Consider the following 12512-nt stretch of genomic DNA (forward strand, 5'->3'; position numbering starts at 1 on the left):
TGGGATATGTGCTTTTATGCTCACATCTGCCAGTGCCTCTGGCAGACCAGCAGAAGCATGTTGATTGTGAGAATCCCTTTCCGTAAGTACCTGGTAGGCCCGTCCAGGACAAGGCCTCGGATATGGGTTCTCACACCTCTTCTGCCTGAGTACATGACGGGACAGCAGCAGGCACGTGGCTTGGTGGTTGTTCTGTACCTGGAGGTTCTGGTTTCTTACATCCCCAGTAAGAAAGACACGCAGCCTCTGTGCAGTATCATTTGAAATGCCGTTTGATAGAGCAAAGACTACAAACAGTGAATAAGGCCAACTGCATACAGGGCTGTATTAGTAGGAGTGTGGCCACCCAGGCAAGGGTGTTCTCATCCCTCTGGCCTCAGCACTGGTGTGACCACATCTGGAGTAGTGTGCCTGGGTGTGGAGTTCTTACCCAGTCTGTAGGAGCGGGGAAGAACTGGAGTGGTCCCAGAGGACATCTGCCAGGATGGGGCCTCTTTGGAGAGGCTGAGGGACTTGGGCTTCTTTCGCCTGGTGAAACGGAGGCTCAGGACACTATAGTAGTAGAGTGCACCGGCTTGAAGGGTGGCTTCAGAGACGATGGAGCTTTTCTTGGTAGTGGGAAGAGAAGGAAATTTGCGCAAAGTGCAGCTTGGAAGGTTCAGACTGGATGTGTTGAGAAAGAAATGCCACTCAAAGGGTAGCCTTGTGGTGCAAGAGGTCACCCAGAGAGAGCCCAGATCAGCCCGTGGCCTTGTGTTTCAAGGAAAATCCAGCCAGGCTCGAGAAACATCCGTGAAGGAACAGAAAGGCTGGGGTGAGAGCTAGGTGGGAAAGCAAGATGGACATCAACAGCCTGAAGGGAAGGAGGTAAGGCATGGGGCAGGTTATGACAGCCTGCAGGAGAGATGGCCAAGTGCTCTGGCAAGGCTGAGAAGCCAAACAGGTCCAAGGGATTTGTCACCTTGGATTTGACAGTAGCTTCTGCCACTGAGGCCTACCAGGTAAAACTTGTTTTGAGGCTCTGGACTTAGTTTCTTCCCCACCACTGCTTGGGGAAACCAGGATACACTGTGCAGTTTTCCTACACTTGGCATTGCTCACCCTCACATCCTGCTGCCCCCAGGAAGAGCCCTGACACACCTGTGAGGGACAGGATCTGTCTTCCCAAGGCCTGCAGATCAGGGTTGGCCTTTCTGCTTCATAAAACAAAGCAAATCTTTTCTCAGCATTGTAGCCACCTTCACAGTGCTTTTGCCTACCTGCAATCACAGCCTCCAAGTATCTGCTCTAACGAGTCCCTGGGGAGGCTTTATCAGGAATGGCCCTCAGTGGGGCCTATTAATGCTTCAAGGTACTTTGTTTCTGACTTTGACTTCTTGAGAAGTTTCTTTCAGTCTGCTCTCAGTATCTTAGGTTCATGGACTCAGCCTCAAATACACCATGGGTCTCATTAGGATACAGAAAGTTCTTACGAGACTTGTTTCTTCCTGCAACTTTCTCCTAGTCTGCAAGACTTGTACAGCTTATTAGAAAAATGTCATATTGTAGTTAAGGAGGAAGATTTCAAACTACACCTATACCCATGGTTTTGGTTTTTTTTTAAAGAACAGTTTTTGTTACTCTTCAGTTTAGAGAAGAGGTGATAGAAGCATTCTCCAAGTGATAATGATCCAGAGTGTCTCCTCAGGAGGTCTGGACAGCTACAAAAAGCAGTCCCTTGAGGTCTGACACTGTATGGACACCCTTGCTCCTCACCTCTCAAACCTCAGCACTTCTGACATTGGCCACCTGGGGTTTACATCTCTGTTCCTTGCCTCAGACTTCTCCACTGATCTCTACAGCTGGAGGTTACAGCTCCTTTGCACCATCTCCCCCCTGCTCTCCTTAGAGAACTGGCTGCACACAGGCCCAGAATAAATATTCCTATTTGCAAGCAAAGCAAAGAAAATCATGAAGAAATTTCATAAACAATAAGTCGCACTCCTCAACAACTTGGGAAGTACAAGCTGCCCCTAATGAGGCTGCCTTTCTACACGGGCTAATCTTATGAGAAATGTTTGTGTTGGAGATGAAAAAGTTAGATATAAACACAATTAAAGAATTGGCTAAAGAGACTATTAGACTACTGGTAGACAGGCAAGCTTGTAACTCCCTGAAGCTCAAAGCAGCTGCATAGCGGGAGAGGTATCTGAATGACCAAAGAGCAAGGGAAGGAGAGAAGTGGAGCATCATGGAAAGGGCCTTTGCCTAGGCAGTCTGCATCTGAAAAGATGACTTTCACAGATGCTCATTTTGCCACGACAGCTGCAACTACATGAAAGACTAAAGAAACTAAATACACCGAAGAACAGGCAGAATAGTGGTAACAAAGTTACATGGGAGGACTAATATTTCTTTGGAATGTCCTCTGTAAAGGGTCATGGAATTGGTAGGGGCCTCTTGAGAGTGAGGACAAACCAAAGTTGCACCCATCTTCTAAAGAGGCCAGAAGTGCAACCCAGGGAGCCACAGGCTGTACAAGGTCACTTGGAGATGGAGGGATCTCAGAGCTGCCAGGTTCCTCTGAAGATTTAAGGCCTCTGAGACAGCAGCAGAAGATAACAGTTTTGAACTGGCCTAGCCTTTAGATCCTTTCACATGTAATGGCTATGCTCCCCCAGTTCAATCATTGGCACCTGGAAACCAGCCCTGCTTTTCCTTCCTCTCCTCCCAAAACCTGACCAAGGGATGAAAGGAAGGAAGGAAGGAAGCAGAAAGGCCCTAGGCCTCCATGAATCAGCTCGGTTCTGACACTTAGAGGGCCATAGAGTCCTTCCCTTGTGCAACCCATAAAGAATCAAGATAGGAAGTGAGCCTGCAAATCTGAATCAACAAGGTCCATGGACAGGCAAGGCTGTGTCTATGGTTGTGTCTGGAGACCAGTAGCCCTACAGCATAGATCAAGCTGGGGCTGAAACTCAGGCCAAGGCTTCAATTGTCTCCTGGGCCCATGCACACAGGTGTGGGTGGAGGCCGCAGGTGATGCTGCTCAGGGTCCTGACACTGCCATCTTAGACCCCACCTGCCAGTGCCCTCAATAGGCCAAATTCTCATTCCCTGATGTGCAGGGTCTGCTCTCTGCTACTCTTCTTTTCCCATCTCTGGGGATCTGGGGGACCAAAATTTCATGGTCACTATGGCCAAAGCTGACAATGGACTTCACATCCCTGACCAGCTCTTCCTCTTCTGGGACTTGCAGGTCCAGGTGAGCATCAGACTGGATGGCCTACTTAGAAGCTGACCCACAAGGAAGCTCCCACCTAATCAGTTGCCTGTCCCGCATAGAATGTCCACACATATCTGACCTGCCCTGACATCACACAAGGAATCCCCCACTTCTCCTCTGTCAGTATCTCCAAAGCATGTTGTGTCTCCATTCACCAATTAACCCATGGGAGCTATCCTTCCTCACCTCAGGTTATACCACTTATCTCACAGCTCTGCCGTGGTATGCAGAGCTCTCCCTGTCCACGCCCAAGGTGTTAGGAATTGATGCCCATTAGGACTGCAGCACCTCAGATGTGGCACCAGGGCCAAGGGCAGACTTGTAACAAGGAAAGCTTCTACCATGTGATGGGAGCCCTTGTCTAGAAAGGCTTTGCTTCTCAGCAGAGACATGACAGAATAGATGGCAGGTGGCAACATCATGATGAATGAGGTTCCCATAAAGAGCAAAATCTGCAGTCCCCATGGCCAGAGAGAAAGACACCTGGGCTATGCAGCCCTGGCAGGAGAGGGGTTTGCTGTCCCAGGCAACTCTGCAGCACTGTGGGACTTGTGACAGAGGTGAAGGTCATCTTCAAGAAAGACAAGTCCCACGGAGAGGACAGAGCCACACTGTGGACATCATGCTGGAGTCAACCACCGAGATAGCAGCTCCACAGAGAAGGACCTTGAGGTCCCAGAGGACCCAAGCTGTTGAGCATGATCATGCAATGCACCCTCATGGTGAAGGCCAACAGCCTCCTGGGTTGCATTAGGAAAAGCATTGCTGGCAGATGGATGGAAGTGATCCTTCCCCTCTACTCAGCACTGCTGAGGCCACAGCTGGAATTCTGTGTCAAGCGCTGGGCTGTCCAGTGCATCGTACTTGTTGACCTACTCAAGCAAGTCCAGCAAAGGGCCACAAAGCTGGTTTACGGGGCTTGAGCGTCTTTCCTAGCAGAAAAGGCTGAGAGATGTGGGACTGTTCAGCCTGGAGAAGAAAAGGCTGAGGAGGATCTTATTGATGTGTATAAAATTCCATCTGAACCCAAGGAAAAACTATTTGACCGTGTGGGTGGTTAAACACTGGAACAGGCTGCCCGGAGAGGTTGTGGAGTCCCCCTCCATGAAGTTATTCCATACTCACCTAGATAAAGTGCTGAGCAACATACTCCAGCTGAGCCTTCCTCAGCTGAGGGGGTTGAACTGGAGGGTCTCCAGAGGTCCCTTCCAATCTCAACATGTCAGTGATTCTCTGAGTATAAAGGAGAAAGGTAATACAGAAAGAAATGAACACCACTTAGCCTTGACCACAACTATTGTGGGATCCCGTGGAGGAGACCCAAGCTTGAACAGGGGGAGAACTGTGAGGAGGAAGAGTTGTTCTTTTGTGACTGTTAACCCCCTCTTCACCATCCCCCATGCTCCTCTTGGGTCTGGGATGATTAGAAGAATTTGAAGCAAGGGAGTAATTTGAGCCTGGGGGAAAGTGTGAGGGCAATGGACTTGAATAAGTTTGCCATGGTTTCTCACAATCCAAACCTTTTTTACATGGCATAAATTAAATTGATCTTCCCCAAGTCAACTCTTCTTTGCCTGTGACAGTAATTAGTAAGTGATGTCCCTGTCTTCATGGTGACCCATGAGCTATTCCATCTTATTTTCTCCCTTCGTCCTTGTAAGTTGGAGGTGTGACTGGGCAGCTGGGTGGGGGTTAGGGTACTGCGCAAGGCTAACCCACTACAGGATGACCACCTCAGGACTGCTGTGTCCAGTATGGGGTCACCACCACAAGGAAAACCCTGACAGAGTGGAGAGAAAGTTGCAGAGGCCAGAAGGATGGTTGGGGCCCGGAGCACATTGTGTACAAGGAGAGGCTGAGAATGCAGGGGTTTGGAAAAATCCCTCAGAGCCAAACACTGGAGGAAGGACCCAGGCCAGGTGGTGAGAACTCTGTCAGTGGAGATTTTCAACATCTGTCGAGACAAGCACCTGATCTAGCTGGAGGTGTCTGAGAATGGGCTTGGCTGAGAGTCTCGCTGTGGCAAGAGCTATGGGACTTGATGTGTAATGAGTGTTGGTAGGAAACTGGTTCCCTTTGTATGTATAATGGCAGTAGAGCTGGGTATCCTAGAGACCTGGAGGAAGACAGGGGTGACCATGCAGCAAAGGTCCTTCCTCAGGGTTGGGCTGTATGGCCACTCACTCTCTGGCCCTTCTTTGTTCATACAATAGGTGATCCCAAACACTGACTGCATTTGCCCCTTCTCTGTCCCCACCAGCCCCCACGACCCAGGGCAGCATGACAGTCCTGGCCCTGGAGCTCCTCAGCCAGCTCTTGCATCTCTTCAGCCTCTTTCCCTTGTGCCAGATGGGTTCCCGCTGCCTGTCCTGTGATTGCAGAGTCCTCCTTTCCCTCTGAATACTTGGAATTAACACTTTTGTGTGATTCCACCTGGGCAATCTCTCACTTTGTGGAGCTCCAGTCACAGGCCAGGCTCACGCTGCCCATGGAGATCACCTGGGATATCCAGGCAGCTACAGATTCCCCTCCTGGAGGATGGCTTCTGCCCTGTCACATGTGGGAAAGGGCTGGGCTTGTATCTCAGTGACCGTTCACCATCTCCTCTGTTACCAGGCACCAACAGGTGAGTCCTAAGTCCACGCCTCTAGCAGGTCACAAGATGACAATGAGTTTTTTGCCCTTGAAAACATGGATCAATAGGCCTTTTTGAAGTGCAGTATCTCGGGCCTGTTCCTGACACGAGGCTTGGAAAAACACCCCTACTATCAGGCAGTGCACAGGGAAGATCCCTTTTTATTACAGAGATGCTGTGAGGGAGTCAGCTTGGACCCAGTGTTACAAAGACACATTTTTCTGTGGTCCTCCAGGTGAGACAGAGGAGGTTCATGCTTCACATGAAGTACGGGAAGTCCAAGTATTGGTCTACGAACATGAAACCCCAAAGAGCAATAACAGCAACAATAATGAAACAAAGCATGGGCCTAGTATGGGAGTCACTTGTGGAAAAAGACTGGAAGTTTACTGGTATTGAAAAATGTCCATGAAATCACTTTCCTCAGGGCATTTTTGAGCTCCCTGTTCCTCCTGCTATTGATGAGGGAGTTCACAACTGGAGGCACCAGCGAGCACAGCACTGCCACCGCTAGATCCAGGGATGGGGAGCAGATGGATGGGGGCTTCAGATAGGCAATCATGGCAGTGCTGACATACATGGAGACCACTCAGCCCACAAGGCAACAGCCCTAGCCAAGAGAACAAGGACCTCAGTTCTGGGTCCCAGCCCTACCAAAGCCCTTGGCTTTCCCCACCACAGGCTGTCCTATACTGCCCTATGTCAGTGAATATTTCTCTGCAGATTTTAACTCTCCTCCCTGCTTCCCCAACTCACTCTGACCCCATGATATCCCAAGGTTTACTGAAAACTCTCTGTCCTCACTGTTCTTCAAACATAAAGCTGCAGTTTTCTGAGGGTTAGACAATGTCTCTGAGTTCCCCCAAACCCATCTGTCTTCTTTCAAAGCCTTGTTTATGTTCCTCTAGCACCCAAGATGTGCTCCTCTAGCCCCAGGCTCGCCTGAATTCTTACATGCACAGCTCTCTCCCCTCACTACCTCGTGTCTCACAAACCCTTCCTTCTTCCCCCGCAGTGATGAATCTTCACCCCAGGTCTGTGCATCCTCCACACTCATAGATGTTTCCTGAGGTCCACCCAAGTCTGGGAAGTGAAGCAGGAAAAGAGCAAGGTCAGCTCATTTGGCATGATAGCCACCCTCAGCAGCGGGCATTCTCCATTTTCTAGGCATGCACATATGATAGAATAATCTCTTTCATCCCTGACTTGCAGAAGGGTCTTCCTTCCTGACATCTTCCCAGGACACACCTCCTCCTCTTCCCCATCCACAGACATCCACTGCTTTCCATTTCTGGCCTCAGAGAGAGTTTCAGGATTTGCTAAAGCCATCAGTCACCTCCTTGTTTCTCACTGACATCCCTTGACCCTGTCTCTGAGCCCTACACATCGCCCATGACTGCTGCTCAGACCTGCTCACTCGTCAGAAGAGGCCTTGAGATTCTTGCATATTCCTGGAGCTTATTAACTCTCTTCCTGGCTTTCTCCAGAGCTCACGGCAAACGTTGTTGTCTACAACAGGGCCTTTATGACCATCTTTTATGAAATCATTCTCTTTTTAATATATTCTCTGCAGAAAGAGGAGCCAGAGAACAGCACCAAAGCCACCACAACAGAATCTGAGTGAAGTGCCAGTAAGAAGCAGCTGAGCAACACCCAAGCCTCTGGTTTCCTGGCAAGGAGTCTCTCCTGTTTGTCACCTCTTCTCATGAAAGGAACAGGAAAACTGTCCATCCCATGGAGCTCTGCAGAAGGAAGATTGAGCTGTACATAGTGTGAGGCATTACAAGTGGGATGAGCAGGTAGACATGAATTTTGTAGGAAAGGCTTTGCGAGGGAGTACGCTGATGTCACCCAGATAAGGAAGTGGAGGCTGGGTCGTCTGCTGATGTGATGGTTACAAGTGTCCTGGGATAAAAGAACGTGGATGAGAGCAGGTGGGAGAGATTTGGTTTGCAGAGATTTGAGGTAGTACTTTCCGTGTCTGAGTAGCCTGAATTTTAGAGCCAAGGAAAAATATAGAAGCTCTCAAGAACCTTTTGGAATTAGTGGAACTATCACTACTAGCAGTAAGAGGACAGTGCTGAAAGGGAACTCCTTTGTATTTAGAATTATGAACTAAAGGTTTTTAATTTTCTTTTTACATGACAAAAATAGCTATGCGTTCTCAGTGATTAGCCTCTGGTGTACAATTCTTAGAACAAGTGTCCATGATGGCACCTTCTGCAGCTGCTTCATGGCCCCTGTCAGCATGCTGTCCCAGTGCTGGCCCAGCCCTACTGCCCATAAATGGACCCACGGTCCCACTATGAAGGCACAGCACGGGATAGGGGAGAGTCAGGGTTGTAGACCTTCCCACCATTGTGACCCCAATGATGGCTTTCAGATCACAGTTCTGCCATGATCTTCATACTTTGCAGCTTCCCCAGCAGCCGACCCATGCCCTGCTGCAGCATTGTCCCAAATGGGGTTTTGCAGACAGCTCTGCTCCAGGGACCACCAGGGTCTGGGGAAGGAGAGAAGCTGGGCAGGTCTGTCTGTTCTCCCAAACCAGCCGTTGGATCAGCAGGAAGATAGAGATGGCCTCAGCAAAACTCACCCGTAAACCTGGAGTGACCAGCAAGAGCTGGAAATGGCTAATGAGAGATGCTTGGGGTGACAAAGACCCTGAGCCAAATTTGCCGTCTGTCCACACCACCAAGTGTACAGAGCAGACTCCTCTCCCAAACACCTGCATGTCTTCCATGCTTTCAGTAAGCCCTGCCTGTGCACCAGAAAAACCCAGTGTCAGTCCTCACAATGCATGCTCACACACTACAAGCTATACACCTATATTGTTCTCTCCTGGGCACTTTCCAGGCAAAAAGGCTCAACCTAAACTCTTCCCACTGTTCTTGACCTCTCTCTACCTCCACCGCCCTCTCCCCACCACAGCCCAATCTGTGCTGGCCCCACAGCAGTGCCAACCACAGGGTGCGGCAGAGCTCTGGGCACTCACATCACAGCCGCAGACCCTCTGAAGGGCACAGCAGCTCCTCGGGAGTGGAGAGAGCTGAGTCCCAGGGCTGGGGGCATCTGTGGCACAAGGCCTGAGGAGATCCCCTTGTATGATAGAAATGCTGCAGTGGAGGCCAGCTCTGTCACACAAGTGGCCACTGCTTGTCCTTGCCTGTGGTCACAGGCCTGCCACAAAGCAGGACTGTAGCCATGCTTGAAGAGCACTCAGGCCTTCCACCAACCAAAGGGTTCAGAAGGAAAGCATGGAAGTGGGAAGAGAGCAGCTCAGGAAAGACCAAGCGCTGGTGCTCCCAGGCAGTGCTGCTGTGCTGGGACTCTTTTCTTCTTCCCCTCTGCACATGGGCACTGCTCCCTGGAGCTGCAGAGAAGGTCTTGGAGGAAGGATCTCAGAAAAACAAGTCACTGCAGGGCCATTTATTTTGTTTAAACTCACAGAGGGTACGGCTCCTCATTTGCACAGTGTACAGGTCACACAAAAGCTGGATAGGCTGTGAAATAGAAACCAGTAAAAAGAGAGACATTTCTTTGTGGAAAGCATTCAGATAAGTAAACTAAAGCAAACCAAACCAAACCAAAAAAAACCCCCAGAAGAATTAAAGAAGCCACTAAAACCAAAATCTTTGTAAAAGAAACACCAGAAAGACTAGGCCTGTAGTGAGATATTTTATGAGTCCTATGAAAAGGACAAGTAGTTTATTCCTACTCAAAAGCATCCAGTGATTAGTTTTCTCAGGGCATCCTTGATCTCATGGTTTCTCATGCTGTAGATGAGGGGGTTCACAGCTGGAGGCACCACTGAGTACAGAACTGCTACCGCCAGGTCCAGGGATGGCGAGGAGATGGAGGGGGGCTTCAGGTAGGCAAACATGCCAGTGCTTACGAACAAGGAGACCACGGCGAGGTGAGGGAGGCAGGTGGAAAAGGATTTGTGCCGTCCCTGCTCAGAGGGGATCCTCAGTACCGCCCTGAAGATCTGCACATAGGACAGCAAAATGAAAACAAAACACCCAAATCCAAAACAGACAGCAACTACAAGTACCCCAGCTTCCCTGAGGTAGGCATCTGAGCAGGCAAGCTTGAGGATCTGGGGGATTTCGCAGAAGAACTGGTCCACAGCATTGCCTTGGCAGAGGGGTACTGAAAATGTATTGGCAGTGTGCAGCACAGCAGCGAGAAACCCACTGCCCCAGGCAGCTGCTGCCATGTGGACACAAGCTCTGCTGCCCAGGAGGGTCCCGTAGTGCAGGGGTTTGCAGATGGCAACATAGCGGTCATAGGCCATGACAGTGAGAAGAAAATACTCTGCTGAGATCAAAAAGATGAACAGAAAGACCTGTGCAGCGCATCCTGCATAGGAGATGGCCCTGGTGTCCCAGAGGGAGTTGGCCATGGCTTTGGGGACAGTGGTGGAGATGGAGCCCAAGTCAAGGAGGGAGAGGTTGAGGAGGAAGAAGTTCATGGGTGTGTGGAGGCGGTGGTCACAGGCTACTGTGGTGATGATGAGGCCGTTGGCCAGGAGGGCAGCCAGGTAGATACCCAGGAAGAGCCAGAAGTGCAAGAGCTGCAGCTCCCGTGTGTCTGCAAATGCCAGGAGGAGGAACTGGGTGGTGGAGCTGCCATTGGACATCTCCTGCCTCTGGGTGTGGAGCACTGAACAAGGAGGCAAGGGCAGAGACAAGTTAGGGCATTATTCTCTGACCAAAATCAAAGCCATTTCTCATAATACATTCACTGCCTTTTTTCCATTTCAATGAGATCTCTGTTCAGCTCTGTGGATGGAGCTCTGTTGCTGGCTGAGTGTGCTGTGAGGAGTAGGACTGCCTAATGGGTGCCAAGGAATCAGACCTGCTCTGCAGCAGTGGGTTCTGGGAATGGTGTCAGTCAGTCCTGGTGTTTGAATTGGTGAGATGAATCTGCTCCTAAAGTAAAAGTGCTTGTCTACATCTGCACTCCCAGGGCTAGGAAAACACAACTAAAGCATTGTTTGAGAGAGAGGGGAGTTTTTACAGCTCTCCCCCATCACACCTCGTAATATTCTTGGATTTCAGAAAACCTCATCATTTCTGCTTCACTCAGAGAAAACAAAGTGTGTCCTGCGAGGAAAGAGTACTGCCTGCAGCTTAGTGCAGAGTGAGGAGAGCTTTTCTGTCACTCTGTCTTGTTGCCTGCTACCCTGAGCTCTCACATTACTGAGTTGGAGTGAATTCACACCCTGTGTTAACCTGAAAAGACTCTGGGCACTACTGAAATCAGTGATACCTACTGTCCAACAACAAGTGGCTCCCTCTTTCTCAAGGACTCCGCACCCCACCTCTTGCCAAGGACACACATGGTTCATTTAACAAACCCAGCAGCATTTCCACAACCATAGTGTGTCTGTGCTTCTCAATGCGGCATTCAGAAACACCAAGACGCTATGGGACACATCGGCATCCTGGAGGGCAGCTCACAACTATGAAGGCCACCCCAAGAAAATAGCCAAGTGTCCTGATGATGGTAACTCAGGAAGGGAGAGTCAGTTCATTTCCTAGGGAGTGACACAGGCTGCATTGCCCACAGCCCCACAGCTTGGAGGGAAGCTTGGACACCTGTAACCTTGTTCCCATGGACACAGCTGCATGGGAGGACCCACAAGATCAGTGTGTGACTCTGCAGCTGAAACTCCCAGCCAAGAGAAACAGACAGCCAGAACAAGATAACTATAGCAATAACACACTAGTGGAGAATCAACAAAGAAATGCAGTGACTGACTGGCTCAGAGATGCAAGAGGCAGCTGGGCAGTCAGGAAAGAGTTACCCTTACCCAGCTGTACGTGCAACCTCCCAGGCACCAACACAGCCAGGCAGTTGTTCTCAGTCCCTGTGCCCTAATTCAGGAGGCTCCTATCAGACTTACTGACCCCTCAGACTTACAGCTCAGGAGTGTCAGTGAGCTGTTCAAGCATGACAACAGTTTCTCGATCTCTCCTGAATATTTCTCAGGAGTAGGAAACTGAAAACACAGGCTCAGGAAAGCTCCTTAACTTTATAGCAATCCTTGCTTTGACCTTCCCCTTGAAAAGTGCCCTTGGAAATCTCCTGGGGATGATCTGGAGCTGTGAGCAGCCCTGATCCACACAGCACCCTCTTGTCAGCAAAAGGACCCTGCCCTGCTGCAAGATGCTTCTTCCACCCACAGATTCTCCCCACTCCGCTGTTCGAGTTCCCCAGGCAGGCTGAGTACTTACCCTGACCAGCGGCAGAGTCCCTGCCCCAGCACACAGCCTCCAGGGGTGCAGGGACCCTGCTCAGAAGGACAGCCCTGGGCACCCCTGGCTGCACACCCACCTTCACACTCTGCAGCCATCCCCGGGTGAAGGCAGCTGACATGCCCTGTCCCTCTGAGGGTGCAGCAGGGAAGCTGTGCTCCAAAGAGTGTCCTTTTTCTCTACACTGCACAAACTGTCAGAGTCCTCCTAACAGATCCCATGGACTGTGGGATGTGCTAGCTTAAGGAGGTCATTCCAGGAACGACAGCTGCATTGCCCTGCAGCAAGCACTTACCCTGTTAAGGGCTGTGAAGATTTTTCTGCAAGTCAGGTCTTCTCTGTCCTCCCC

At 50.3% G+C, this 12512-nt stretch overlaps 1 protein-coding gene across 1 annotated transcript; it reads right to left on the reverse strand.

The window, feature by feature from the left end:
- Positions 1–9618: 9618 nt before the first annotated feature.
- LOC126036839 (olfactory receptor 14J1-like) lies at positions 9619–10545 on the reverse strand. The gene has a single exon (XM_049797055.1). The coding sequence runs from the start codon at positions 10540–10542 to the stop codon at positions 9619–9621; it is 924 nt and encodes a 307-aa protein (XP_049653012.1). The 5' UTR covers positions 10543–10545.
- Between the last annotated feature and the right edge of the window lie 1967 nt (positions 10546–12512).

This window comes from Accipiter gentilis, unplaced genomic scaffold (assembly GCF_929443795.1).
Source record: "Accipiter gentilis unplaced genomic scaffold, bAccGen1.1, whole genome shotgun sequence".
Lineage (NCBI taxonomy): Eukaryota > Metazoa > Chordata > Aves > Accipitriformes > Accipitridae > Astur > Astur gentilis.